Source organism: Furipterus horrens, unplaced genomic scaffold (assembly GCF_987537825.1).
Source record: "Furipterus horrens unplaced genomic scaffold, mFurHor1.1.pri manual_scaffold_4, whole genome shotgun sequence".
NCBI lineage: Eukaryota > Metazoa > Chordata > Mammalia > Chiroptera > Furipteridae > Furipterus > Furipterus horrens.
This window is the reverse complement of record NW_028327174.1, coordinates 93,212,831-93,238,333: the sequence shown is the minus strand read 5'-3', so window position 1 is coordinate 93,238,333 and position 25,503 is coordinate 93,212,831. Positions and strand designations below refer to the sequence as shown.

Here is a 25,503-nt window from a genome sequence, read left to right as displayed (position 1 = left end):
CAACAAAACAATACTTTCAAATCTCTAAATTACCTTTGTTAATTTAGGAGGGGCTTCATACTTCAAACAGGGCAGTTCAAAGTTTGATTTCCTTATTTCCCTCAGCAATGAAAAGTTTCTACTAAGTTTAATAATGTATTTAAAATACTACATTAGGGCAGTAAAATGTTATTTTTAAATGATCTTTCTCTTTGACAAATATTTCTTGAACAAGTCTTCCTTCCATGAGCCAAGCACCACCCGAGGTAGGCACTTGTACTGAGAGCAAAACCCAAGGGATACACTCAGGGGGCCCCTGGGGACCCTGTCAGCAGTGAGGCCAGTGGATTGGATGTGGAAGGCAGGGCTGCAGACAGGAGCCTGCTAATTCAACTCCATCCTGAAATTTTCCTGTAGGGAAGGTGGGGGTAACTTTCTTTCATGTAAGTAATATATGTTTTCTATAGAAAAATAAAACAAAACAGGAAGCAGAGCTAGCCAAAGATCTCTGAAAATAAAAACCAGCAATTGTTCTTCTGCTACCCGATGCCATGCATTTCTCCTGAACATATAAGCACACACATATGCAGAGGGGTTGGTAGTCTCAAGTCCATCGAGGTCTGGGCCACCCCACTGTTTTTGAAATCCTGAAATGTGCTTTTTAAAGGTGAGGAAACACCAAAGCTGAACTACAGAAACGATGGTGTATATCAATGTATATTGACCTATATGTATCAACACAAAGAGGCCATGACTTGTGGGTGGCTGCATCGAAGATAGCATCTCAAGTGTAATTTTGAGGCTTGGGCCAATCATCTTCCTTTCCATGGGAGGGGTCCTGTGAGAGGTTGTTCAGGACCCAGATTTTCATTAGCAATGTAACATGACAACTCTGTCAAGAAATGTGATTCTGTATCGCTTTCATCGCTGCATAGCAGTCCATTGGATGGACCACAATATATTAAGTCCTTTTCTTGGACAATTACCTCTTTCTTTCTTGATAGTCCAAGTACCATGTGAATATTCTTGTATACATTTCCTTACTTATTTCCTTAGGATGAATTCTGAGAGCTTTGATTGATGGGGCAAAAGGTACCCTCCTCTTTGTAAGGTATTGAATTGCTCTTAAAAAAAGGCAGCCCTCTTGTTTTTAGAAAGGAAAGCAAGTCCTCCAGGGAGGGTAGTGCAGCTTTACCACAACCCCACTGCTTCTGTTTTGTTGTCATAACTTCCAAATAGCACAGGCAGGGCTTTGTGTGGCGTTCAGGAGCCAGACAGGCATGGTCAGGTGTCGGCTTTGCCGTGACTGCCCAGGATTGGAGGGTGCCAATGGATAAGCTATGAGGACAGACGCTGAGTTTGGTGGAGTCACAAGGGTCTGGGTATGAGTGTAGCCAGCAAGCTGGAGCAGAAAATTGAAATTAAAGAGTGAGTCAAAGCTTGGCTATCATGCTAGGGCCAGCGGGAACCCCACCTTCTCTGTGCAGTGTGAAGAAGGGTGCACTGGGGCCTTCTTGATTCTCAGCCCACCAATTCCCTGTGAGAGTCTGTGACATTAATCACGCTGCAGCTCCTCCACTCACCTCACTTCTCAGCCTCACTCCGCTTCGCAATGAGTTATAACAAAATATCTATTCCAGTAGAATCAAGTAGTGAGAACTCCAGACAAGAAAAACCAATGAACATGAAGGGTCTGTCCTGGGTCCCTTTCTGAGTAGTCCACCATTCGAGGCCAGCTTGTTAATGACCAGCCAGCTCTATGCTTCTGGCCTTGCTCACTCAAAAACCAAAATCTAAGGACTCTATTCCCCAGTCCCCATTTGCTCTACATTCAGTTTTCAGCTCCTCACCTCACTGACAGCAGATTTGGCGCTGCAACTCTTTTCCTTCCAACGCACTCTGTTTCCTCCCAAACAATTTCTAACTCAGCATGCCAGGATCGATGTCATCAAAGGCAGCACTTCTGGCTGCTCTCCCATCATCCGCCCTTCCACTTGGATGTCCTCTCCGTCTATCCCTCCCTATCTGGTCCAGTCCTGTGTCTTTCCAGGCACATCCCATATTCTGTCTTCTTTAAGACTTCTCGGCCTTCTAGCATTCCACTGAAGCCCCATAGAATATGACCATGACACATACATTCCACTGTGTCATGTAAATGACACTACGTAATTTTGTGAGTTTGTACCCCACAACTTTAAGTTCCTTGAAGGCAAAGCCTATAATCTGTTCATCCTCCTCTTCTGGATATTGAGAATCACTGTGCTTTACTCCAAGATACTGGTTCTGTGAATGAATGAGCAGTGAAAGAACGTGCACTGATGCATAAGTGAGGTAAATGAAAGGAGCCTGGTGGGTAAAAGTTTATCTTAGCCCTGGCTGGGTGGCTCTTGTGGTTGGAGCATCATCCCATACACCAAAATGTTGTAGGTTTGATCCCCAGTTGAGGTGCATACAGAAAGCAACCGATCAATGTTGCTCTCTCAGATGGATGTCTGCTTCTCTCTCTACCCGCCCTTCCTCTCTCCCCCCTTCCTCTCTCTAAAGTCAATAAACATATCCTTGGATGAGAATTTTAAAAGAAAAATTTATTCCATATGGTGGCCCCTTTTCTCATAGGAGAAATTTAGGACAGCATTCCGACTGGAAAGGTACCTGAAGCACTTTATAAAAGAGTGAGGCACTTGTCAACATGAAAGAATGGAGAGAAGAGCTGATGATCGTGGTAAAGAGCTCAGCCCGTCAGGCTTTTTGACATTCCTCCTAGGTCTATGTTTAACTTTCACTGAATTTAGTGCTTTCTGTTTTTGCATAGAATGTTTTACATTGATTAAATTATCTTACATCTTGCTGTTTTTGAAAGACAAAGTATTAATACTTTCTGTCACTTCTGCTTCTTGCAGGCAGCGATGGTCCTGAGCTCCGCACACTTCTGGCTGGGATTATTTCTGGTGCCCACCGCGTGTCTGATTGAAGATGTGGCATGGAGAGCGTAAGTGAAGAATGAAGTCATAACCCTAAGTCTTGCTCATTGGTCCATACAGTTGTCCTTCACAAGCCCTGTCATGCAATGTGAAGTGCTTTGGGACTTCTGGTCTCCTGCCACATGCCAGTGAAGGATGTAAAAGACGTTGTGTTTGGTTCTTTTTTTTCCTTTTAACCTGTGCTTCACCTTTGTATGAGAACATAGACAAAAAGGAGCCCCAAGACAGACCGTGTGAAGCATGAGGCCTTTTGTACATGATTATAAGGGAGAGTTTCTAAGTATAGACCTGTTCCATCAGATTTAAGAAATATGACTCAAAATTAATTTTTCCTTATATCTAAGAATCAATGCTAAGTAAACACAGATATAACCTGGCTTTAAGGAAAATTGTGTCTGTGTAACTCATTTCAAATTGCAAAATACTTGGAATAAAGTATTCTTCACTTTTCCAAATAATTCACCATAAGAATCCTTCAAATATAATTCTTCTGAAGTGTCAGTTTACTAGTCTAGGAGAAAATTAATCACAAAGATGAAATTATAACGTAGGTTAAATAGGAAGTGATTCATTCTTAAATTTTATTTATATGTTTTAAAATGTATTATTTCTGAAATATCTTATATACACTATGAAAGAAGCAACATGGTAATATAAATTTTAATTTCATCCATAAGCATATGATGCAATACTACAAATGAGAATATATTGACTTTTGGGTTGGGTAGGCCTGGTTCCTCCTACAAATACTTGTCAGTTTCCCTGAAAATTGAGACTCTTGCATTGGCTTTACTTTGGGCAAAGCATAATTATTTGGGGGCCCTGAGGTAGAGACTCAAGCCTTTAATCCAAACCGTCCAGAAAAAGACATCAGATTTCACTTTTCTCTCTCTCTTCCTCCCACACTCAATGAGAATGTTCTTGCCTGACAGTTAAGGATGTCTCTTGAAAGAGTCTTTATTTTAGCATTGTCTTGACAACAGATGGCACCTAATGCAGAGACAGGGGAGGAGAGACTATTTTATAGTATATATATTTTGGGTGTTTTTTCTTCTGTTCACTAAGTTTTACAACTGTAAGTAAAAATTAAATAATTCTAATTTCTTAAATTCTCTGATTTACCACTGTTTTCATTTTATCTACTAATGCTGTGTTCTATAAATAGCAGAATCAGAATCTTTGGAAATAAATTACAGTCAGAATTCTAAGATGTTTTCTTAATCTAATAAGTGCACTAAAAGAAAATGTTAGTTCTCTTGTAGCTCAATCGTGGAACAATATATTACCTTTTAGGTCCTGGCTACATCAGATGACTTTTTAATTTATGGTGATTGACAATAGTGACTTTACTGTAAACTAATTGCAGGCTATTTTATCCAACTACCTTAAATGAATGTCATGAAAAAAATATTTAGTTGAAACTGTGTATTTGCCAAGTAAGACTTTAGCTGAAGTATCTTTCTACCATTTCAAAGAGAATGTTTTCAGATTACAGTGTCTCTGCCTCCTTGTCTATTTTCTGGATGCTTTCCAATACATTCCAAGTGAAAGTTCCTCCTCATCAGGAAACAAATTATCTGTTCCTTCAAGCAGGACTATTACCTATTCCTGACTCCTGGAACTGCCAAATTAGCATCATTTACATTTTAAAAAGGGTAAATCAAAGGAGCCTGCATCCAGCTCCACCATACAAAAGAGTAAAAGTCACTTTCTTTTTCCAAAACTGGCCAGCAGGATAGGAGGAACCCTGTAAAGAAGGCCCTGACTGGGATGGAGTGGGGTTGGGGGAATGGTCAGAGACTGACCACGAGTGGAGTCCTACCTGCTGCCCTGCAGCACAGGCCCAGACACAGCCCTTCCCAGAAGCCACAGCACTTGTCGCTGGGCTGAGCTTGAAGGCCCCTACTGACTTCCAGGGGCATTTCCTGCAATGCACTTTGTCTCCATTTATTTTGGGGAACAGGAAGGATGGCATATATTGGCTCTCACCTGGAGTTGCCCAGAGTATATGTATGCCCAGTGTGTAATATATGTTTAATGTAGAAGCTACCTCTCTCCTCAAAAACAGTCATTTTGCAAGTTTATTTAAGCATTTCCCTCTGACTACAAGGCCTAGGTTTTAGCTCATATTATACTCCCAGACTGAGATATTTGTTGTTGAGTCAAGTAAACTCAGAGGCTTCTCCCAGGAAGAGAAAGTATAGCATGAGTTGCTTACCTCCAGTGAGGCCACGCACTGAACTCTGCTTGGTCTTTCTGAACCACAGCTTTATAAAACACGTTCTGTTTTCCCTTTCTGCCCACTGAACTAAAATGTTAATCCTGAATGCCCAGATCCACCCATCATTTATTTCAAATTGTCAAATATTTACTGAAACATGATGTGCTATGATGCACCTTGGACTTGAAAAAGAATTTAAAATTAAATGGATGAGAATTAAGGCACAACTGAAGAGTTTGTGCTGTGATGGAGACAGATGGCAACTATGAATTAGCAGTTTTGTTCCAGTTCTTCAATCTTGCCTCAGACCAATCTTAAGTGTTCTTGTTTTGTTTTGAATTTTGGTGGTCAACTATTTCAAAAGAGCTTTTACATTCCAGCACAAGGCAGGCCTGCCTATTCCCATATATTTCTATGAGTGCTTAAGAAAGTGAGTTATTCTATCTTCCTGTATTTTCCCCTTCCTTTGCCCCAGTCTCGCTCTTCCATTTTGGGACCTGGAGTGTTAAGAGTAAGAAAAAAAACAGCATGGGGTCATTCGGTCATTTTTTTCCATGAAGTCTGTCAACTTTCTGGATGAAGATCCATTTTAAGACTAGCTTAAATCAGATTTGGATGCCATAAAACACCTACTCTGTTATCCTGCTAATCAAAATTTTCATGAGGGACCAAACTAATATATCTTTTATTAAAATAATTGATTGATTATATGTGATACCTGGCTAATGAGTATTTTTATTAGAAGCATGAAGTTTAAATTGCCCAGAATGATTTTAATATCCTTCAGCTTACACTCTTCAAAAATGGTTACCTATGACAGCATTCTTAGGGAAGCTGCCATGTTCTTATTCTCATCTAGGAGAAATTTGTCAGTATTGCTTTATAAAAATAATATCAAGCTCAAGGCCACTGAACACGGGAACCCGTCTCTTTTATCTGTTGTGTCTCCTGTAATCTACCAGTCAGCACACAATACATTCAGCAATTCCAGAATGACTTCATTTCCTTATTATAACCCCAGTAGGCCATTAAGTGGAAATAAAAGGTAATAAGAAATTTCTGTATACAAATGGGCCTTGATTTAATTTAAAAAAAAAAATTCTAGATACACTAATTTCTTTTGAAGCAATTGTGTGCACATTTTCATCCACATTTAGAATTTTAACATTTCCTTTTAACTTGCTATCCTTCCATGTAAAAGAAAGAGTCCAGGAAAAAGTTTCAGAAACAAAGAAATGAAAAGGTCAAGATTCTAAGCCGATCTACTTATTTTAAAATTCCTTAATAACCCGGAGATACCCTTAGCGCTATCTGAAGGCTCACAGATGAGCCTCACACCCTCTGACAGTGGCTAAGCACCCCACACCACCCTTTTTGTGATCATCTGGTCCCTTGATGTGGGGTTAGAAGAAGCAACCCCTGGACCACTGGGGATAAGCTGTTCAAAGATAATAGCGCTCACTCTCTCCAGGCTGTGACTCACAAAAAGCCAAACTCCAGCTCCTGATAAGACTTAAATTATACACCAGTGGCTAATACTTAAAGACTGGCTTTTTAAACCTTTACTTATTAGGTTTTAGTGAATTCACATGTAGACTTTGACAGGGGAGATTTTAGAATCATTTACCTAATTAAGGCCTTATTAGGGAAACGTACTTGAGAGAACAATTTTAAATCACTAGCATCATTTCTCCGGTGCTACATGTGGGGAGTCGCAGGATCGTCCCATGTTGCCATTCATGTTTTCAAACAGCAGTTGGGCTCCCAAGTTGGCTCTCCGAGGTCAGCACTGGCTGTGCCGGGAATGACTGAGTGATTCTTCCACATGGCGGCAGTCACATCTACCCAGAACCTGCACAGTGCCTGGTAGCATCAAGATATTTAGGCCATTTCCTTCTGAGGTGATTTTGGGAATGAGTGAAAAGTGGCAGCTTCAACGCCTTGGGGCAGATTCCTTTTCTTCTTGCCTAAGCTGTTGCTATAGCAGGCCCTGGGCCCAGTGGCCCAGCCTTCCCGTTCCAAGCCTGCTTCTTACGGTTGCCCTTCCCTCCCCACCCAGAAGATAATACCGGGGACTGGGATAGTGGGATAGAGGGTGTGAACCCTGTTTGCTCTGTGTGGGCGCCAGGGAGGAAGGATGATGAAACAAGGAGAGAGCATGTGCGCATCCTTGAACATGGACCAGACACATGCTCATGGGACCTGTGTGTCTAGTGTGAATCCAAGTGTGGTAGAGTTTGTTGTCATTATAGCCCCAGAAGCCCAAGAGATAAAAGGGAAAGCTTGAAGCACAACATAATCAGTGATACTGAAAACTGCAGACTGGAACGTTCTTTTTGACTGCCTTCTTCCCAACAAAATGTGAAGCATTTTTCTCATTTATTGTTTAAATTAAAATTCCACAGTCTCTGCTTTAAACTGTAGTATTTTATCACTACTGAGTCTCAGGACACTACTTGATGTAATTAAGGTATTACGTGTTGAAGCCCGTGTGGTTTAGTTCTCTTGTTTACTTTGGGGAAAAGGAATGGCAGGCACACATACAGTGTCTTAGTACTGATACTCCATTATAGATTAACTCGGAGTGTTAGGGGATGACTGGGCATTATCTTAACAGACTTTCTTTCCTTGAAGGTGGAGGGTGGGGGGGAGTATGTGATTCCACTAAAACAGCTCACGTCTTCAGAATGTCCCAGTTACACTGTATTCACGTCCTTGCAGATATATGCTCAGTCTTTGTCCTTATTCTGTGTTTAAGCCCTGGTGTTTAGTAGAATCCTCATACTCATTTATACCGAAACAAATGAAAAGCTTTTCATAATACAGGGTAGTGCAAAAGCCGGTTACAGTTGTGAGTATGTGAAACACATATTCTTTCATTATTATTTATTAATTATTGTTTTTCATACAAACAACTGAAAACCTACTTTTGCCCCACACCGTATGTGAGCCCTCCCTATTTTGCTAGGTCATGAGTGGGTTTTCTTTCGACAGCTTTTTTTCCCTAATTCTAACTTGTATCTTGTTAAATGCCTTTCTTCACCTTTTTTTCTAACCAGTAGCTTTCCGTTTAGTCTCATTCTTAGGAAGATCCTGCAATCAGCCACTTACTTGAACATCAGTTTAATCAGGAAGAGGGTACGGGTAACTCTTCCTACAGTTCAAGAAGAGTGACGTGTCGAGGCTGAGGTTTAAGTTGTGGCGGAGCGGCCAGCCTGCCGCCAGGTGCTGACGCCATCGGGGCGTACAGCTTGGGCTCTTGGCAAGGCTATGCGAGAGAAGCTGTGCCTGGGTACTTGTGTTTACCCCAAGCTGCAGGTCAAGGGTTTGGCATAAAAAGCATGAACTCGAGCATTATAAATTGTATGCCTGCTGTGGCAGTGGCTCTTTTCACACTAAAAAGAGAGAGAGGGAGCTGCTCACCCTGGACTTTCCAATCACAAAAGAGGACAGGGCCAAGGGATCGGCACACGTCCACTAGGGTGGGGAGCTAAAGCATCTTCTGAGTTGTCAGGCCCTGTGGTGAAAAGCTTTATAGATCGACCTGTGAGTGTCCAGGAACCCCAGCATTTAGTCTGAATGGCTGGGGTCCTAAGACTGATCTGCCGGCTTTCAGCAAAAAACAAGACAAAACAAAACAGTAGTCTTATGGGGGTGACTCCTGATGTTCTACGGGACTTGGGGTGCTCCCCAGGTGGAGCCCTGGCCATGCACGAGGACTGGGGATGCTCCATGGTGCCCCACGCCTCCGCGTCAGTCAGTCAAAGGGAGATGTGGCCCAGGAGGAAAATACCCAGTCTTCACAGCTGTGCAGATTTCATGTGTCATGTTCTTACTGTCTTTTCCTTGTGACACAGGGCCAAGCATACCTGCAAAAAAACGTTGCTGGAGGAGGTACAGGAGCTGGAAACGAAGATGGGAAAAGCAATGCTTCGGGATAGTAACGGAAAGAGGTGGGCTCCTCCATCCAGCTGTTTGAGGAACACTCGTTCTCCCAGCCCTTTTCCCTACTGTTCCTTTCCATGTTTCTTTCTCTCTTCTCGGTTTTCAGTGTGAGCATGGGGTTCTCAGTTTTAGGCATTTTGGGTATTCTTTTAGAATGTAGTCCTGGTGGCAACATGAACTCTGACTTTCTGGTTCTCTGGGCCTGACCTGAGGCTAAACTGGGGTTTTTACTTGGTCTGGACATGGGCAAAACAAGCCAGATGCAGAAAATGTTACAAACAGTACAAATAGTAGCAATATTATCTTAAGATAGAATAAGTCAGTGTTAGCAGTATTACCAAAGAGTATTTAATAGCTAGGCCTTTGGATATCAGGCCCAATCGTTAATACTAAAGGATGAGTATCGGCCATGAAAGTTTGCTTGCTGTTCATGTAAATGCATATGATCCCTATAAATCTTCACTTCATGCATACCTGGACTTTTGTTTTTAATGAATTATTTTTTACTGGTATTGAGAAAGTGTCATGGGTCTTACTGGCTGATTCATAGAGACAGCCGTCTCTTCCCCACACCTAATAGTTTAGCATGTAAGTAGTTTTTGTTTAATTACGTATGTTAAAATGTTATTAGATTTCATTTAGTTAAAATCCAAATACTCAAAATAATTTACCTGGACCCAAGAACAATTTGCAGTGTAATGAAGAGGCACTACTATATTAGAGACATGTGATGCCTGGAAAATTGTGAGTGCAACTCTTTTGTAAATAAATGCCTAGAAGGAAATCCGTAGCTCACCGCCAATGAAAATAAAAATCCAGAGGTTGATTGAATACTTCTGGAGATTTCTACTATATGTTTTATTTATAGTCTGTTTATTTGTACCATCTTTCAAAGCAATGAAGACAAAACATTTTTTCAAAGGAAAGAGAGCCTAAACGTTTTGAAAAGTTCCAATAGCTGTCACTATTTTAGGAATGGGATTATACGGTATATAGTCGAAGTTGTAGTTTTTGTGTCTATCTAGGACTTATTTTTTTTTAGTAAGTGAGTCCGTAACATTCGTTACATGGCAACTGTGCCAGTCACTCTAAAAAAGTCACAGTCAATGAGACAGAAACATCACTGTCTTCAGTAAGCTTACAATCCTGACAATGGGGCAGGGCTAGGCTTATAGCAGTTCTATCTGTAGCCATCACGCAAGACAGCACATGGCTCAGGCGTGAGCTGGGCTGTTCTTCCCCTTAAATACTTTAGGCACAATGCCTAGATTTTCAAGGACCTATATAATTCTTTGAGACCTGAAAAGAAACATAGTTGTAGGCCCTAAAAATAAGGGAAGGCCTCTGCAAATTGAAATTAACAAATGTTTAAAATTTAACAAGATACTTATCAGCCTTAATTACTGTCAAGCTTAATAATCACAATAATTTTTGTCATTATTTGAAAACAACTTATAAGCTTTCATATCTCAGGAATTGTCAAGTATACACAGGGTTGCTGAGAGGTCATAAGCAATTCTAAGTAAAATGAGAGTTTTAAAGTAAAATTCTAAAGCTCCTTTCCAACATTAGACAGGAAACCATTAAGTATAATGTGGTATGAGAATGCATTTTAACATGGTTGATCCTAAGTGGGGCAGCCTGGACATGAGGTCAGTAGCACGGCAGGCATTCAGAAATGGCAATAGTACAGGAGGCCATCTGGCTTAAGAGATCAAGAAAGGCTTCATGTGGGAGATAGGATGGAAAACAGGGCTTTGAGGATAGGAAGAACTTGAAAAGACAGAAATGTTGAGAGTATGTTTCCAGCAGAGGGCACAAGTCAGATTGTGTGCACAGAGCAAACCCCACTCAGTTTGGAGGGTCACAGGGATTTCACAGAGCTCTGGGGTCTGTGTCTGAATTCTGGCTCAGCCATGATTAGCCACATGACCTTCAGTAGGATGTTTCATATAATAGATTGTCTGTTCATCAGTTAAAGAACAAGACTAATATTTTGAGGGGAGAGGGTTTAGGGTTTATGAAACAATATGGACAAGATGGCATATTGCGTGACCCATGGCAGGAACACAGAATGTCAGACTAGTCTTCAGACTGGCAGGACAGTCATGTTTTCTGAAGGGAGTGGTGGGCTGTCAGCCTTGAAAAAGAGTGTGAGCCTATCTTTACTTGTCGATTTTTTAAAAAGCACAATTCATAAAGTTCACTTGTCCTGTTCAGAATTCACTTTTAAATGTTTAGATGGATATTAGAAAACAGTTGGAGTTTATATTTTTTATAGATTAATTTTTGAGAGAGACAGAGAGAGAAACACTGATTTGCTGTTCTACCTGTTTATGCATTCATTGGTTGACTCTTGTATGTGTCCTGACCGGAGATCGAACCTGCACCACTTGCATATCTGGACAATGCTCTAACCAACTGAGCTACTGGGCCAGGGCTATTAACTGGAGTTTAACTGTGGTTTCCTACCTTCTACATTTAAATATCTGTTTCCTGGTCATTTTGTAAATTGCATCACTCCTGTGGCTGAAGTGATTGTGGGTATGAATATGAGTGTGTATGCCCCCACTTGGTTATGATGGTTTCCTTTTCCTCTGATTCCAGGGTCTTCTCTCACTTTTGAGTTGCTAGCAGAAGACAGTTTGGAGACTCCATCCCTTCCCATCATCTTCAGTAGCCCCCCATTTCTTTTTCTCCCTCCTAATTGCTCCCAGATTCTCTGGGTGGTCCATCTGCAAACTAGATAATGGCAGCGTTGCTGCTCTCTGCCAGAGATGATTTTGTTCTGTTTGGCCTCCCCAGAGCTGCCTCACAATTGCTCCTTTATCACCTTTGTTTGCTTCTTTCACACCTGCTAGGAGTCCCCTGCACTCTGGTGCTGGTGGGTGTGGGGCAAGGAGTCTAGATTTCTTCAGCTCAGTTCTTCCTTCTAAAGATTTATTGACCTCATCCTTGAGAGCTCTTGTGTATTTTGGTCTCTTCTCACACTCCCTCCGGGTTACTTATTCTCCACCCCTATCTGATGTTTCTGTTTGCCTTGCATCCCTCTAGCTGTTAGTCTGGCACATGGTAAAAGTACCATATATATTTGTTAACTGACTGACTGGAAATGCAAAAGTCCCATCAGATGACATTGAGGAAAGGAAAGCAAACCTGCATTATGTGTGCAGACCTGCTGGTGCCGGATGTGATAGCTCTTGTTGAAAGTGGCCACAGAGAGATGCCGAGAGATATGAAGGTGTTCACTCGGCTCCAGTGAGAGGGCCACTTATCTCATGACTTAAGAATAGAGCTAACGTTTAAGATGTTAGCATCACCCCACCCTTGCAAGGTTGGACAGTCTTGTAGCTGGCCCTCCCAACAACCGACCACCCATCCTGCCTTTTGGAGCCAGCAGAGCCTCTCCACCCCAGGTGTCCTCAGCATCCCCAAGTACCCCGGGTTACTTAGCTCAGTTCTGAAACCCTTTAGGACATTCTGCCAGGTCATAAAACCCAGGTCCAAGTCACTGGCAAATATACTAACAGGTTTTCTCAGGAATGTACTCATAAGAAATAGAACAAAAATCTTTTTAAAAACCTTTTTGTGCCAAATTTACAATTACAATTTGAAATGGTAGCTAGGGAGTCTAAGAATCCCTCCAGGCCCTTTATTTATTCAATAAAATATTCGAGTATTTTATTGATCTTGTCTAAGCCCCAAACTTTTACACTATTTTGGTAAGCATTAAAATTTTATTAAATGCTTCTGTATGGTTGCATTGATAAAGCTTGTGTTCCAAAATTAACCTGGGTAATTTGTGCATAAATAAGCCTGTTCTTATGACCTAGATAAAACTAGAAAGTATTTTCTGTACTGGAAAATATAGTGAAGTAGGAAAATGGTAAGGTAATGAATAAAATTTTTTCTTTTTTTTTAAAATATATGTTATTGATTATGCTATTACAGTTGTCTCAATCTTTCCCTCTTTGCTCCCTCCACCCAGCACCCCCATTCCCTCCAGCAAGCCCCCCTGCCAGTTCATGTCCATGGGTCATGCATGTAAGTTCTCTGGCTTCTCCACTACCCATGTTCCTTTCAACATCCCCCTGGCTATCCTGTTCTGACCAATTTGCAGTTCCCAATCCCTACACTGTCCCCCTCCCAACTGATAATGCTCCAAATGATTTCCATACATATGATTCTTCTTGTTTGCTTAGTTTGGTATTTGGATTCAGTTATTGATAGTTGTGACTCTATTGCCATTTTAAAGTCCATCATTTTGATCTTCTTCTTTTTTTTATATAATTCCCTTTATATAATAATATATAATTATAAAATAATGGCTAGGTAATTGTTTTAGGGTGGTCGGTGATGTGGGCTATGAAAGAATTCACAAAGAGAAGAAAGTGCAGAGAGTAAAGTTTTTTATTTTCACTTTCCCAAGGGACGGAAAGGGCTAGGTGCAGAGATATGCACCAGCCCTGAGGGTTTAGGGCTTTGGGCTTTTGTCAGGTAATGGCCTGGTTGTAGAGCAGGGTGTTTCAGTTAGGCTGCAGCTTGTTCTGATGTCATCTTTGGGTGTGGGGTCCTGTTGTCCAGTCACTGTGGTCTGGTATGTCCTCTATCCTAAGTTTCCTGAGCCTCTGTGCCTTCAGGGAGCTTCCAGTAATTTCCTAGTGCTGAGGATAAAGTCTCATAAAACAATTAGAGTCAGTCATGCTTTATGGGGTCCAGCCAGCGCTGAAAAAGGGGGCCTGAGAAAGTGGCTTTTGTCCTGTTGGTGATAAAGAACCCCTTTAGTTTTACCTTGTGTGGTAATCACTTTATCTGCCCTTCCATTCTAAATTATAGCTTTGCTGGGTAGAGTAATCTTGGCTGTAGGTCCCTGCTTTTCATCACTTTGAATATGTCTTGCCAGTTGCTTCTTGCCTGCAAAGTTTCTTTTGAGAAATCAGCTGATAGTCTTATAGGCACCCCTTTGTAGGTAACTGTCTGTTTTTCTCTTGCTGCTTTTAAGATTCTCTCTTTTTCTTTAACCTATGGCATTTTAATTATGATGTGTCTCAGTGTGGTCCTCTTTGGGTCCTTCTGGTCCTTCTGTGCTTCCTGGACTTGTATGTATATTTTCTTCACCAAATTAGGGACATTTCCTTTCGTTATTTTTTCACGTAAGTTTTCAATTTCTTGTTCTTCCTCTTCTCCTTCCAGCACCCCTGTGATTCAGATGTTGGTACCTTTAAAGATGTCCCAGAAGTTCCTAAGCCTATCCTCATTTTTTAAATTCTTTTTTTCCTTCCTGCTGTTCTGACTGAATGCTTTTTCCACCCTTGTGTTCCAAATTGTTGATTTGATTCTTGCCTTCATCACCTCCACTGTTGGTTCCCTGTAGATTTTTCTTTATTTCACCTAGTGTAATCTTCATTTCTGCTTGGGTCTTTTTTATGCTGTTGAAGTACCCAATGAGTTTCTCGAGCATCCTTATCACCAGTGTTTTGAATAGTGCATCTGATAGGTTGCTTACCTCCATTTTGTTTAATTCTTTTTCTGGAGTTTTGTTCTTTTTTTTTTTTTTTTTCCATTTTTCCTTTGTCTCCCCATTTTGGCAGCCTCCCTGGTTTGTTTCTGTGTAGTAGATAGAGCCACTTTGACTCCCTGTCTTAGCAGTGTGGCCTATTGTAGAAAAGCACACTGTTGAATTGTATGGGGAAGAGCCTCAGGTAACCACCCGGGCAGGGCGATGTGTGTCACAGCTCTGTTGCTCTTTGCTAGGTAGGGCTTGAAGAGGGGACAATGCCACTGCCTGGCCTCCGGAGTTCTGCCTGGGAAAAAGCTGTCTCTCTGCCCTCACCCTGTTGCCAGTCACTTCACTTTCTCCCCATATGCCACTGCTGCCCTTCCAGCTGTTGTCCTGGTGCTGAATCCCAGAAGGGATGGGTCTGCATGAGCCCTAAGTCTGCTGTGGGCCCTTTAAGGACAGTCTTGTGAGAATCCTGAAGTTTCTTCCACTGCCTCAACCCCCAGTTGTCAGAAATGTTTTTCTTGATTTTAGTTTGTCATTTTTTGGTAGAGCCTTTTTCTTGATGTGTTGTTTGTGTACCTTATAGACACCAGCCATGTTTTCCTATTTGGATTGTTCAGAAGACCTTTCCCCTAACCATCTTCCCCAGTAATCTTTACCCAGAGATCATCCACTGTCCTCTGTGCATGCATATCCTCACTTTTAAAGTATCTAGAAAACAAGGAGTTAATGGAAGAACTCCTTTGTTCAATGTTTAACTAAAACATTTTTCCCCTCTGTATCCTGAAGTGTAACGGCTGCAAATTTTTTTTCTGGTGAAAGAAAGCCCATTAGTGGTCAGTTTACCTATACAAATATAATTTAAACAAATACCTAAAATGTCAGGTTAGGAGGACAAACTAATTTTTTCCCCTTGAATTGCTTTTCCTTCTTAGTTTGGGGTAGGGGATGTTCTGTTTTTAGGTATTTTGGAAAGCAAGAAGAAAGTGAATACATTTGATGAAAACATGTAGTTGTCTACTTATACATAGTCTGAATAAACAACAAGGAGACCCTTGTTTTGTTTCGGACCTTCTTTCTGTTCATGATAGTTGAGGGGAGAGGGCAGAGGAGGCCCTGGGCTGATTTTCTCCAGTTTCAAGGTCAAGGAATTCTGGTTGCTACCCTTGCCTTTTGCCAACAAGGTGGTAGGATTCTCTTTCCTTAAGTGCTTTCCCCTCTGAGTATAGCTTACTCTGTGCCTTTGGTCAGGGTCATCACCTTATGGTGAGCGATCACTGAATCTCCCCTTTGGTTTTATGTTCTCCCTGAATGCTGATGCATGGGCTCTGCAACCCCAGCCCATCTGACTCTTGCAAATTCAGTTAAGAAATCTGATTCACTCCTCTGTCTGGATGCCTATGCTCTCCCCGCTTCCATTTCATCAAGGCTCCTGCTATATAGGCACTGGTCCAAGCTGGTAGCCTGGGAATCCCAATACAGGACAGAGCCTAAGACACATCAGCAAGATCTTGAAACAAATGGGAGATTATCCTCCCTCCAGGCAGCATTCTCCTAGTGCTCTTCCTAAAACCAATTATATTAAAAAACAAAAACTCCCCGAAACATTTTGAGTGAGTACTCAACTAAAAAGTATCTATAGTCCTGGCTGATGGTTCAGTTGGTTGGAGTGCTGTCCCATATAAGAAAATGGTTGCAGGTTTGCTTCCTAGTCCGGGCACAAACAGGAGGCCAACTGATTCATATTTCTCTCTCACATCCATGTTTCGCTGTCTCTTTTTCTCCCTCCCTCCCTCCTGGCCTCTCTCTCTAAAATCAAAAAGTATATCTTCGGGTGAGATTTTTTTTTTTTTTTTTAATTCTATATGCTTTGATGTTTAAGTAGAGACCCTTTGCTCTTTAATGTTTAAATTTTATTTTATTTTTCTTTTAACTGTTATTATTGATTTTAGAGAGAGAGTGGTGTTCCACTTATTTATGCATTTATTGGTTGACTCTTATATGTGCCCTAACTGGGGATCAAACCAGCAGCAGTGGCATATGGGGATGATGCTCTAACCAACCGAACTACCTAGCCAGGGCTAAACTAATATTTAAAGAGCTTCCTGGTATTGTCACACCTCCAAGTCAAAACTGGTACAACTGCTAAGTCAAAGATAAATATAAGCAAACCCCAAAATAGGAGGTACACCAGCTTTGTAGAGTATTATTTCTCCAATATAGACTATGTTATTTCAGGAAAAAATTTTTTCTCATTGGCAATTCAAGTTTCTGTCTTCCCTTTGTTTCCCTATCACTTCCTCCCACTCTCATTTCCCCTAAAATATCCATTAGGTTTTTTTGTTTGTTTGTTTGCTTTGCTTTTTGCTAAAAGGGTAGGAAATTATGGCATCACTTTAGCGAGTCTCTACAGGCCAGATGGCAAATGTCTGCTTTCAATACCTGGTTACGAATTACTTCACTCCAGTGCCTTTTTTCCCATGGCTGGATCATGACGTAGAGGAAGGAGCACAGACTGTAGAGACAGATGGATCGGAGTTGGGCTCCAAGCTTTGCCACTCACTTAGCTCTGTGACCTTGGCTGGGTTTTTAACTTCTCTGAACTTTAGTTTCCTCATTATACATTTGATTTGAGGTTTAAATGAAACAGTATTAAATCTATAGCATATGTAGACATTCAGAAGGTGTTAACACCCATATGTGTATCTCCTGACTTAGAAGCTGAATAATAATTAAATTTCACTGACCATTTTAATATAGATGTGTTTTCCCAGAGCACTCAGAGAGGGTAAGTACCACGGGGTCTCTGGTGTACATCTTCAGGACCCCCTTCCCCCACAAGGCTATGGACCAGACAGAGATCTGGCTGAACCCCAGGCACTTAATAGCAGTGTTGGCCTGCCAGGGAGCAGGGAGCTTTGGGGTGGGGTATCGGAGAGAGTTCAAAATCTTGGCCATTTCCCTAGTCATCCTGTTTGCAAAGAGGATGGTGTGCCAGCCAGGCCATCTCCCCAACTCTGGACTCTCCTGTGGAACAGCTCTCAGGATGTCCATTTGAAACACAGGGCATTTGTGCCAAAGCTCCCCATCTCCCCTCAGAAGCAGCCTTTCCTTTAGGGTTCTCAGCCCCTGCGGTGACAAGTTGTCCCAGTGCCTCAGACTCCCTCTTGACCTCATCTTGTTTCTTCTTCATCTTCGCACCCAGAGGGGCACTGGTCTCATGGGCCCTCCTGTAAATGGGCCACTTTCTGTTACTTAGCCAGAGCCCTGCTTTGGAGGGCAGTTTACTGATTTTGTGCTCTGCAATCCTAACTGTTCTACCTACTGAGGCACCTTTCCCTCATGTTGTTTCCCAGGCACAGCGCTAGCCATGCCACTCTCTGGTCTGAAACCTTCGATGGTTCCCTCTCCCTCTTGAGCCAAGTACACACCAGGGCCACAGAATGGTTTCGGCACCTCTCCCTTTTTACCTGTATGCACCTTAGCGTCCTGTCTCTCCTGTCCTTCCAGCTTCCTCACACCAGGCTTGACCATGTTCCTCTGTGGCTGATGCTGCCCTCAGCCCCCTCTGTGGACTGCTTTTATACTGTGTCAGTACTGGGTGGTTGAGCTCTAGGTCCTTGGGAGCAAAGGAGACAGACCCTTGTCCTAGAACAGATGCTTCCAACTCCAGGCCCACTCTGTGATGTCAGTCTGTTTTATATGACTTTTCCCATGACGCTAGTGTCAGCCTGGACTTCCTTTAATACATTCATTTGAAACATGTTTCAAATTATTCAAATATTCAGCATACACAATAGTAGAGAAACTAGCACAATGAACTCCCATATACTCATCTCCCAAATTCAACACCTATCAAGATTTTGCCATAATTGCTTCATCTAGCCCATTTCTGCCCCTATTTTTTCTTTGCTGAAGCATATAAAAAGCAAATCCTATACACCACATTTTACATTTGTACACTTCAGGATGTAACTCTAAATATCACATTAAGCATTTTAACGTATTATAACTAATGCATATTATACTTATCTATGTTATTACATGTAAATACTGTAACTCCAATGCCTAATCATATGAAATATTAACAGTAATTTCTTGGTTTATTAGCAGATTTTCTGGATTGTCTCAACCCTATCTTTTTAGGATTTTATTAAGCTTGTATTAGGATCTAGACAAGATTCAAATTTGGTTGCCTGTCCTTGTTTTCAATGCCATGGGCTTAACAGAAACTATGCCCCATTTTATTTTTCTGGTAATGATTACCAGCATGTGCTGTGCATGCATTCCCTCCTGTGCAGAAGAGGGAGTGCAGCTTGGAGGGGCAGAGTCACCCTCCCGTGTCACCCAGCTGAAGACAGAGGCTGGGCCCATGTCTTCTAACTCCAGGCCTCTTTCCAGGAAGCCAGAATATTGAGAGTCACCCCAATGCTTCCATTTTCAATTTCATATTTATTAGTGTGCCTGGAAGGCAGTGGAGCCCTAGAGGGATGCCTGCCTGGGGGCCTGGGAGCAGGAGTCCCAACAGAGGACACAGGAAAGGGTCAGAGTCTGCCATTTGACATCGCGCGCAGAACTCCAAGGAAGCTAGGGAATAACAGTTGAATGTTGTCGCCTTTTAGATCCCTATATGTAGAAAGAACATGGTGCAAACATAGAAACCAGACTTCCCCTAAAGGAATACAGATGCCAAACAATCTGGCAACTTCAGAGCAAATAAAGGCAAAGAGATTGGTGAATGCTGTTAACTGCTTCAGTACAGTCCAGAAAGGAGAAGCCTAATTGAGAAAGGTGATTTCCAGCCAGAATCACCTTCATGGAGACTGGTGTGGTTTAGAAAAGAAATTAATTGAATGTGTTTAATCTTGTGTAGGAAAGAAGCTTGGGCAAGGCCTAATACTAGCAAATATTTTCTTTTAGACAACAGGGAGAGGGTCCTTAGGAAAACAATTGAAGAGTCAACAACACTTCCAAAGTAAACCTCTAGCCTTGCTGACAAATACTCAGAAGAGATGAGGAAGTGCATTGGTGGACAAAGGGAGTCAATGATCCAAGAAATTACAGAAAGGCTGGCTGATTATCCAAAGGGTGGTTTCTGTCTACTACAACCTGGGCACAGGAAGGAAAGGGTGATGAAAATAAACTCTTTACGGAAGCAAAACAAATAATTAGCATTTAGTTAACACATAAACTGCCTGTGTCAACCAAAAATAATTGATTCTCTCTTACTTTATGGATGTTAAATCACAAGTGCCTTTCTTGTTATTGCAATGGGCTGGTGTTTAATAATTTAAACTTTTATAAATACTGTGTGTTATTTGTTGTGAAGCAAGAAGAGAATTTCTTGTTCACCTTTAAGTGGTGCTTTAGCTGTGCTAGAAATCTACTCAGGAGCTTACCAATGCTCACTACTATAATAAAAGAATTACAGCATCTTTATCAAATGTCTGGAGATGGACGGGAAGAAACAGTCCTTTGCCTGTGAGACAGGGAGGTGAGCTGACTGATGTGGAGGTGGGTTCACTGTTGGTCAATGCTTTGCTGATGACACGTCCTCATTTTAGGACGACTTGAAGAAATTTATTTTTGGACTAAGATCTAAGTTAATGTCCACTTTCTCTATTTGCCAATAAGACCCCTTTTTGAAAATAATTTTTACTCATGGAGTTAATGTCAGTAACTACCACTGATGGCTCATTATGTCCCTTTGAAAGTACATAATATGAAACATTTTAATCCTTTTTTTGGAAAACTGGTTTGAGAAACAATAGAGAAATTCAAAGGTAGACTTTAAAATATTTTTTTCTCATATAAGTCCTATGATTTGAATACTGATATTCCACATTACAAGCAGGGATTAGTTCTTCAAGAGATTCTTAGAGGATCTTGGCTAATCACTTTTCTACTTCATTATCAGTGAGTTGTTTGCTTTTCAATTTACCTCCCCCTTCTTCCTTACCTCCAGCTGTGCTGGATCTCTGAGAGAAACTGTTCCAGCTGGCTGAAAACAGGTGACCAGGAATAACCATTCTGAAATTGAGTTACAGTTTAGACATAACCCAGGAATAACTGGATACTACTGCTCATTTCTCAGTGGGTCACTCCTAAATCCTTGAGGAGGCTTCAGAGAGAAGTTTAGACTTTCTGGCACCCTGAAAGCACAGGTGCGAAGTTGTTTTTGTAGCACGTTTAAGGGGATTACTGAATCTCCTTGGATGCGTTAGACTCAGAAGAAAAAAGAACTCAGGGGGCATGTGCTGGCTGTTTCTCATTTATAGCTGATGTCTGCTTTTACACCAACACTACTCTGAACATGTCCACCCCATTCCCGGGCATGGTCATTGTTATAAGGAGCAGTGGTCCCCATCTCTGTGGCTGGCCACTGGAAAAGCTAATTAAGGCCCATTTGGTCTTAGATGAATATGACATCTTTGACCATGTGGTTGAGAAGAATGTGGAGAACATGTAAAGTTATAGTGAGGAGATGGTCATTGTAGTGGGATCACTGCACCTAGCAATAAGAAATTTTTTTTGGCTTTTGGAGAGATTTCATATTAATAGAAGCAGGGGGAAAATGGGTGTGTTCCATGATAGTAGAACTAGGAGTAAATCCTTCTCGAGGCCAGACCACAGGACATAGGAATTCTTATCATAGAGCCTTGTTCTTTAGCCATTCAGTGAGTCCCAGTTAAGTCTCCCCTCTCTAAAAAGGCAGTGATAATATGGTTATTCAGTGTGTTTTCTCTTTCTCTAGCAATTAAAGATTTTTTTTTGTAGTTTAAAGAGCTTTATTAATGCAATAAATTAACTTTGTACACATTTTTATATACCAAAAAAAAAAATAAATAAATAAACGTAACAAGTGATTTCAGAACATTGTAGGCCTCATTAGAGCTTGGTCTCCAAAACCCTGTTTGAAAAAAGCAACATGTTCTTCACAGTGTTCTCCTGGTGTGAAATTAGGGTTCCCTCACAAATACTGGTTTCACTGTTCAAAAAACCGGAATATAGTATAGAAAAGCATGTTGTCTTCAGTCTGCTTTGCAGCAACTAAAAATTTCCATGTAGAAATGTTGTCATGGCCTCCAATGCCCCGGGTAAACCTCAAGGCAGCTAACACTTGGTGTTTGGGAAGAAGAACTTCTACTATTTCATCGTTTGCTGTCGAAAGACGCTTCAACATATCCAGAGACAGCTGATGAGCAGGAGGATAAAAACTTTCTAGGGATAACAGCAAACAGGCCAAAGGCTTTGAGTCACTGAGGACGTGGTACTGCAAGAACTGGTGCAGCATATGAAAGAGGTTGTGCTAGACAAGCGTCTTGATGACAAGTTCATGAAGGTAATGCTGTACTGGAATCTGAAACTGGTTGAGAGAGTGAATATATTCCATCAGGACAGCTATCAGAAATTTATGAGGCATCTCCTTCTTCTCCGTGAATGCCAGCAGGACGTGGGAGTACATGTCGGACGGGTCAATCACAGCTTGGGTGTGCACCGGCCTTCTGAGAAGCGGACTGCTCCGGCTTTGCTCAAGGCATCTTAGGTGGTGGTAACTGGGAATTCCTATTTGCTGAGGAGTAAACATGTTGGCTTCATAAGCAAATAGAATCAGTGATTGGCTTAATATGGGACAACTCATTTGTTGAAAATGGAGGACATGCCAGGCCCAGGTGTGGCATAAAATGAGACAGACAGTCTTCCACTTTGTTAGAGCTCACATTCTAGTGGGAGTAACAGACAATGAACAAACAAGTGACTAAATGAGAAAGTCAGTGAAGACTGAGGAAAATAAAACGGGTTTGTAATGGGGACTGCATGACTGTGTTTAGCATCAGGAAAGCTTCTCTAGATGACACACTGAGACCCAAATAAAAGACATTGCCCACTCAACAGAGATCTGGGGAAGGAGCATTGCAGGCAGCAGGAAGAGCTGGTAGCAAGTCCCAAGGAGGGAACACACTTGGTTTGGCCAGTGCCTTCCAAGTATTGGGCAAAGTCGCTGAAGAGGCAGCAAGGGCCAGACACTGGGGATTGTGGTCAGGGATGGGGATCCAGAGCCAAGGAAAGGGCTTAAGCAAGGAAAATATATGTCCCTTGTTTCTAGAATATATGGTTCCCATGCCATTTTAAAGCTGTAGAATGCCATTCTCAAATTAATAAGCTAAGTAAAATCCCAATATATAAAACAGAACGTATTTATTAGTATAAATTTACTAGAAAAAGTTCAAATTAACACATTTGTTTTAAAGCCACTAATAACAGATGATTTTCAAAATGTCAGAAATTTTAAATAAGTATATGAGGACAGATGTCTTATGTCATCTATATCCAATTTTTTTCTATTTTCTTTTGGGTTGTATTGAGAAAAACCCTGATGTACCAAGATTAGTTGCCAATTTTAACAGTTTCACAGTTCACCTTGTAGTCTCAGAAAACTGCTTTTTTCTGTTCTTGATTATGTTTCATATCATAATATTTTTGCTTAAATTAACATGTAAAATATTATAAATAAGATGTAACTAATATTAAATAATTACATCATAATCTTATAATAACTATTAAGTAATATATAAATATAAGAAATACATAAATAATATATATAAATAATATAACATTGCTTAAGTTTCTTATCAGAAATGTACAGTTCATAAAGAGGTGATCAACAGTTTATGTAAGAACTAAACCTCTAAAATAGCATCATGTGACAAATTGATTGTTCTCTTGTTACATGACTGCCTTGAGATAGGAGCATAGGTCAAGCACTGCAGTTGGAGCAGAATAGGCTAATTGTCAGTATTATTTTATCTGAATGGACACATAAGAATGCTTTCCAAAAAACCAGTATATAACTACAGTCTTGCTAATAAGCAACTTGCTCATAAGATCAACTATAAAAACCATTAATGAGAGATCTTTATGGAAACAACTTGAAAACATTTGTGATTTTTAATATATAAAGCATTAATATGAATAATATGAATGTTTTACATATTATTTAGTTAAATATTTTTAAAATATTTAATATATTAGAATGTGAATTAAAAACTGGTGTTTGAAAGAATAGTAAATAATGCTATAACCTTAAAGTCATATATTATCCTTTATTCCAATTCAGTCACAAAGTCCAGTCACACACATTCTTCAAAAATTTTGAAGTCTTTGGTAAGAGCATACACTTTAGAGACAGGAAATAATACAATTATTTTAGTATTATTTGTACATCTAGTAGAGGACTATAAAATGAATAATTCTGGTATTTAAATTAAAAAGTGTCATTTAAACAAAAGTTTTATATGTACTTGTTGAATTTACTGATAAATATAATTTACCGGTAATTACTAGTAGAATAAAAAAATTTTTTTAACAACTATATATATATTTTTTTGCCAGTTCATCAGAAACAGTCAAGATTTCAGATGGAAGACATTTTAGATATTCAGTATATTTCTAGACTGAGAATTGTTTTCTTTACTAAAGCATTGGTATATTACCCAGATCTTTTGAACTCCTGGCTATGTCCTACACATTCCAAAAGCACTTGCTTTTTTAAAAAGAAGGGAGGACAGGAACTTGCTGAAAGCACTTTTGTCATGTGGAACTTGGGCTCATTGGCCCATTGTTCAAGCTCTCATCTTTTCTCCATCCTTACAAATCCATTGAAAAGTGAAGGACTGCGGGAGTTGCCACAGGCAGGGGACAAAGCCTTTGCATACTCCCAATTCATGCGGTGTCTGGCCTGCGCTGCCAGATGAAAGACACCACAGCTCTCAAAGGCCAAGAGGTGTCGCGGGCTGTGTGCAAGTCTTGTTGCTGCCATGTTGCAGGACAAATCAGTCAGGTTCTTGAATCACACATCTAAGGTATTCTGTATATGCAGCATTTGAGACACAATGCCTTTTCAAAGTAAAACCCAAGTGAGCTTTTTCTTTGATAAGCTGGAGAAATGCTGCACTGCTCTGCTCCTCAGTCCCTTCTTGTAGCCACAGCCCTGCCGCCCCCGGTCAGCTAGCCAAGGCCCACATTTTTGCTGCTCCTCAAAGCTTTTTAGTTTCTTCGGTATTTGAAAATGAAAATATACTTTTATGCTCAAAAACAAGTGATTTACATCTGTGCTGTTTTGCACGGAACATCTACAGGCAAAGTACACTGTCCGACCCCAGCTAAAGAACTTTTTGTGGACCTTCAGGAGATTCTTCCATTAGGCCCAGCAGCCATCCTCATTTATGTACTTTACATCCTAGGCTCTTAATGTTTCATATGGGTGACTTTTTCTCTTCCTTTTCTTGCAGTATTGTCAAAGGACATAACTACATCATTCCATCAAGTTTACCTCATTACTGGGTCGCCGCTCTATTCCTTGCATTATCTCCTTTCTTGAACACAGCAGCTTATACCATGCCTAGGTTTCATGTTTTCTGACTTTTGTTCTTTTATATCCCTGCTGGAGCATGTCCAACTTATGACCTCATTAGAATGCTGTAGAGGCTCAGATGCACCTTCTGTTTATCCATTCTGATTTTCTGTGTTGCTATTCATGTTAGTGTCAGCAGTAAATATTTTTACATTTCTAATAACTGAGACGTGCATGTGTGTGAGCAGTGTTTCCCATCTACTTCTACCATTTACAAGAACAAAAGAAAATGAAGTAACAACAGCAAAGGGAAAACCTGCTCATAGAACTTATAGTGAAGTTTATAATCTGTTCTCTTAAAACTTTGTCCACCCATCTGTGAGCAACGCCGGACACAATGTGCTTTTAATTTTTGTTTTCTTCTATAAACCAGTACCCATTCAGGTCTAAACTCTTACAAACATTTTTCATAAAACACCCACTGAGTGAGTAGGATCATGATTTTTGTTAATGCCTGTGA

At 40.8% G+C, this 25,503-nt stretch overlaps 1 protein-coding gene across 1 annotated transcript in view; it reads left to right on the top strand.

The window, feature by feature from the left end:
• The window catches only part of ATP8A2 (ATPase phospholipid transporting 8A2), a 587,729-nt gene that overhangs the window by 526,696 nt on the left and 35,530 nt on the right, over positions 1-25,503 (top strand). Inside the window, exons 34-35 of the mRNA XM_090273780.1 lie at positions 2,880-2,968; positions 9,039-9,134. Of these exons, the coding sequence (XP_090129906.1) occupies positions 2,880-2,968; positions 9,039-9,134 (185 nt within the window). The remainder of the gene's footprint in view (positions 1-2,879; positions 2,969-9,038; positions 9,135-25,503) is intronic.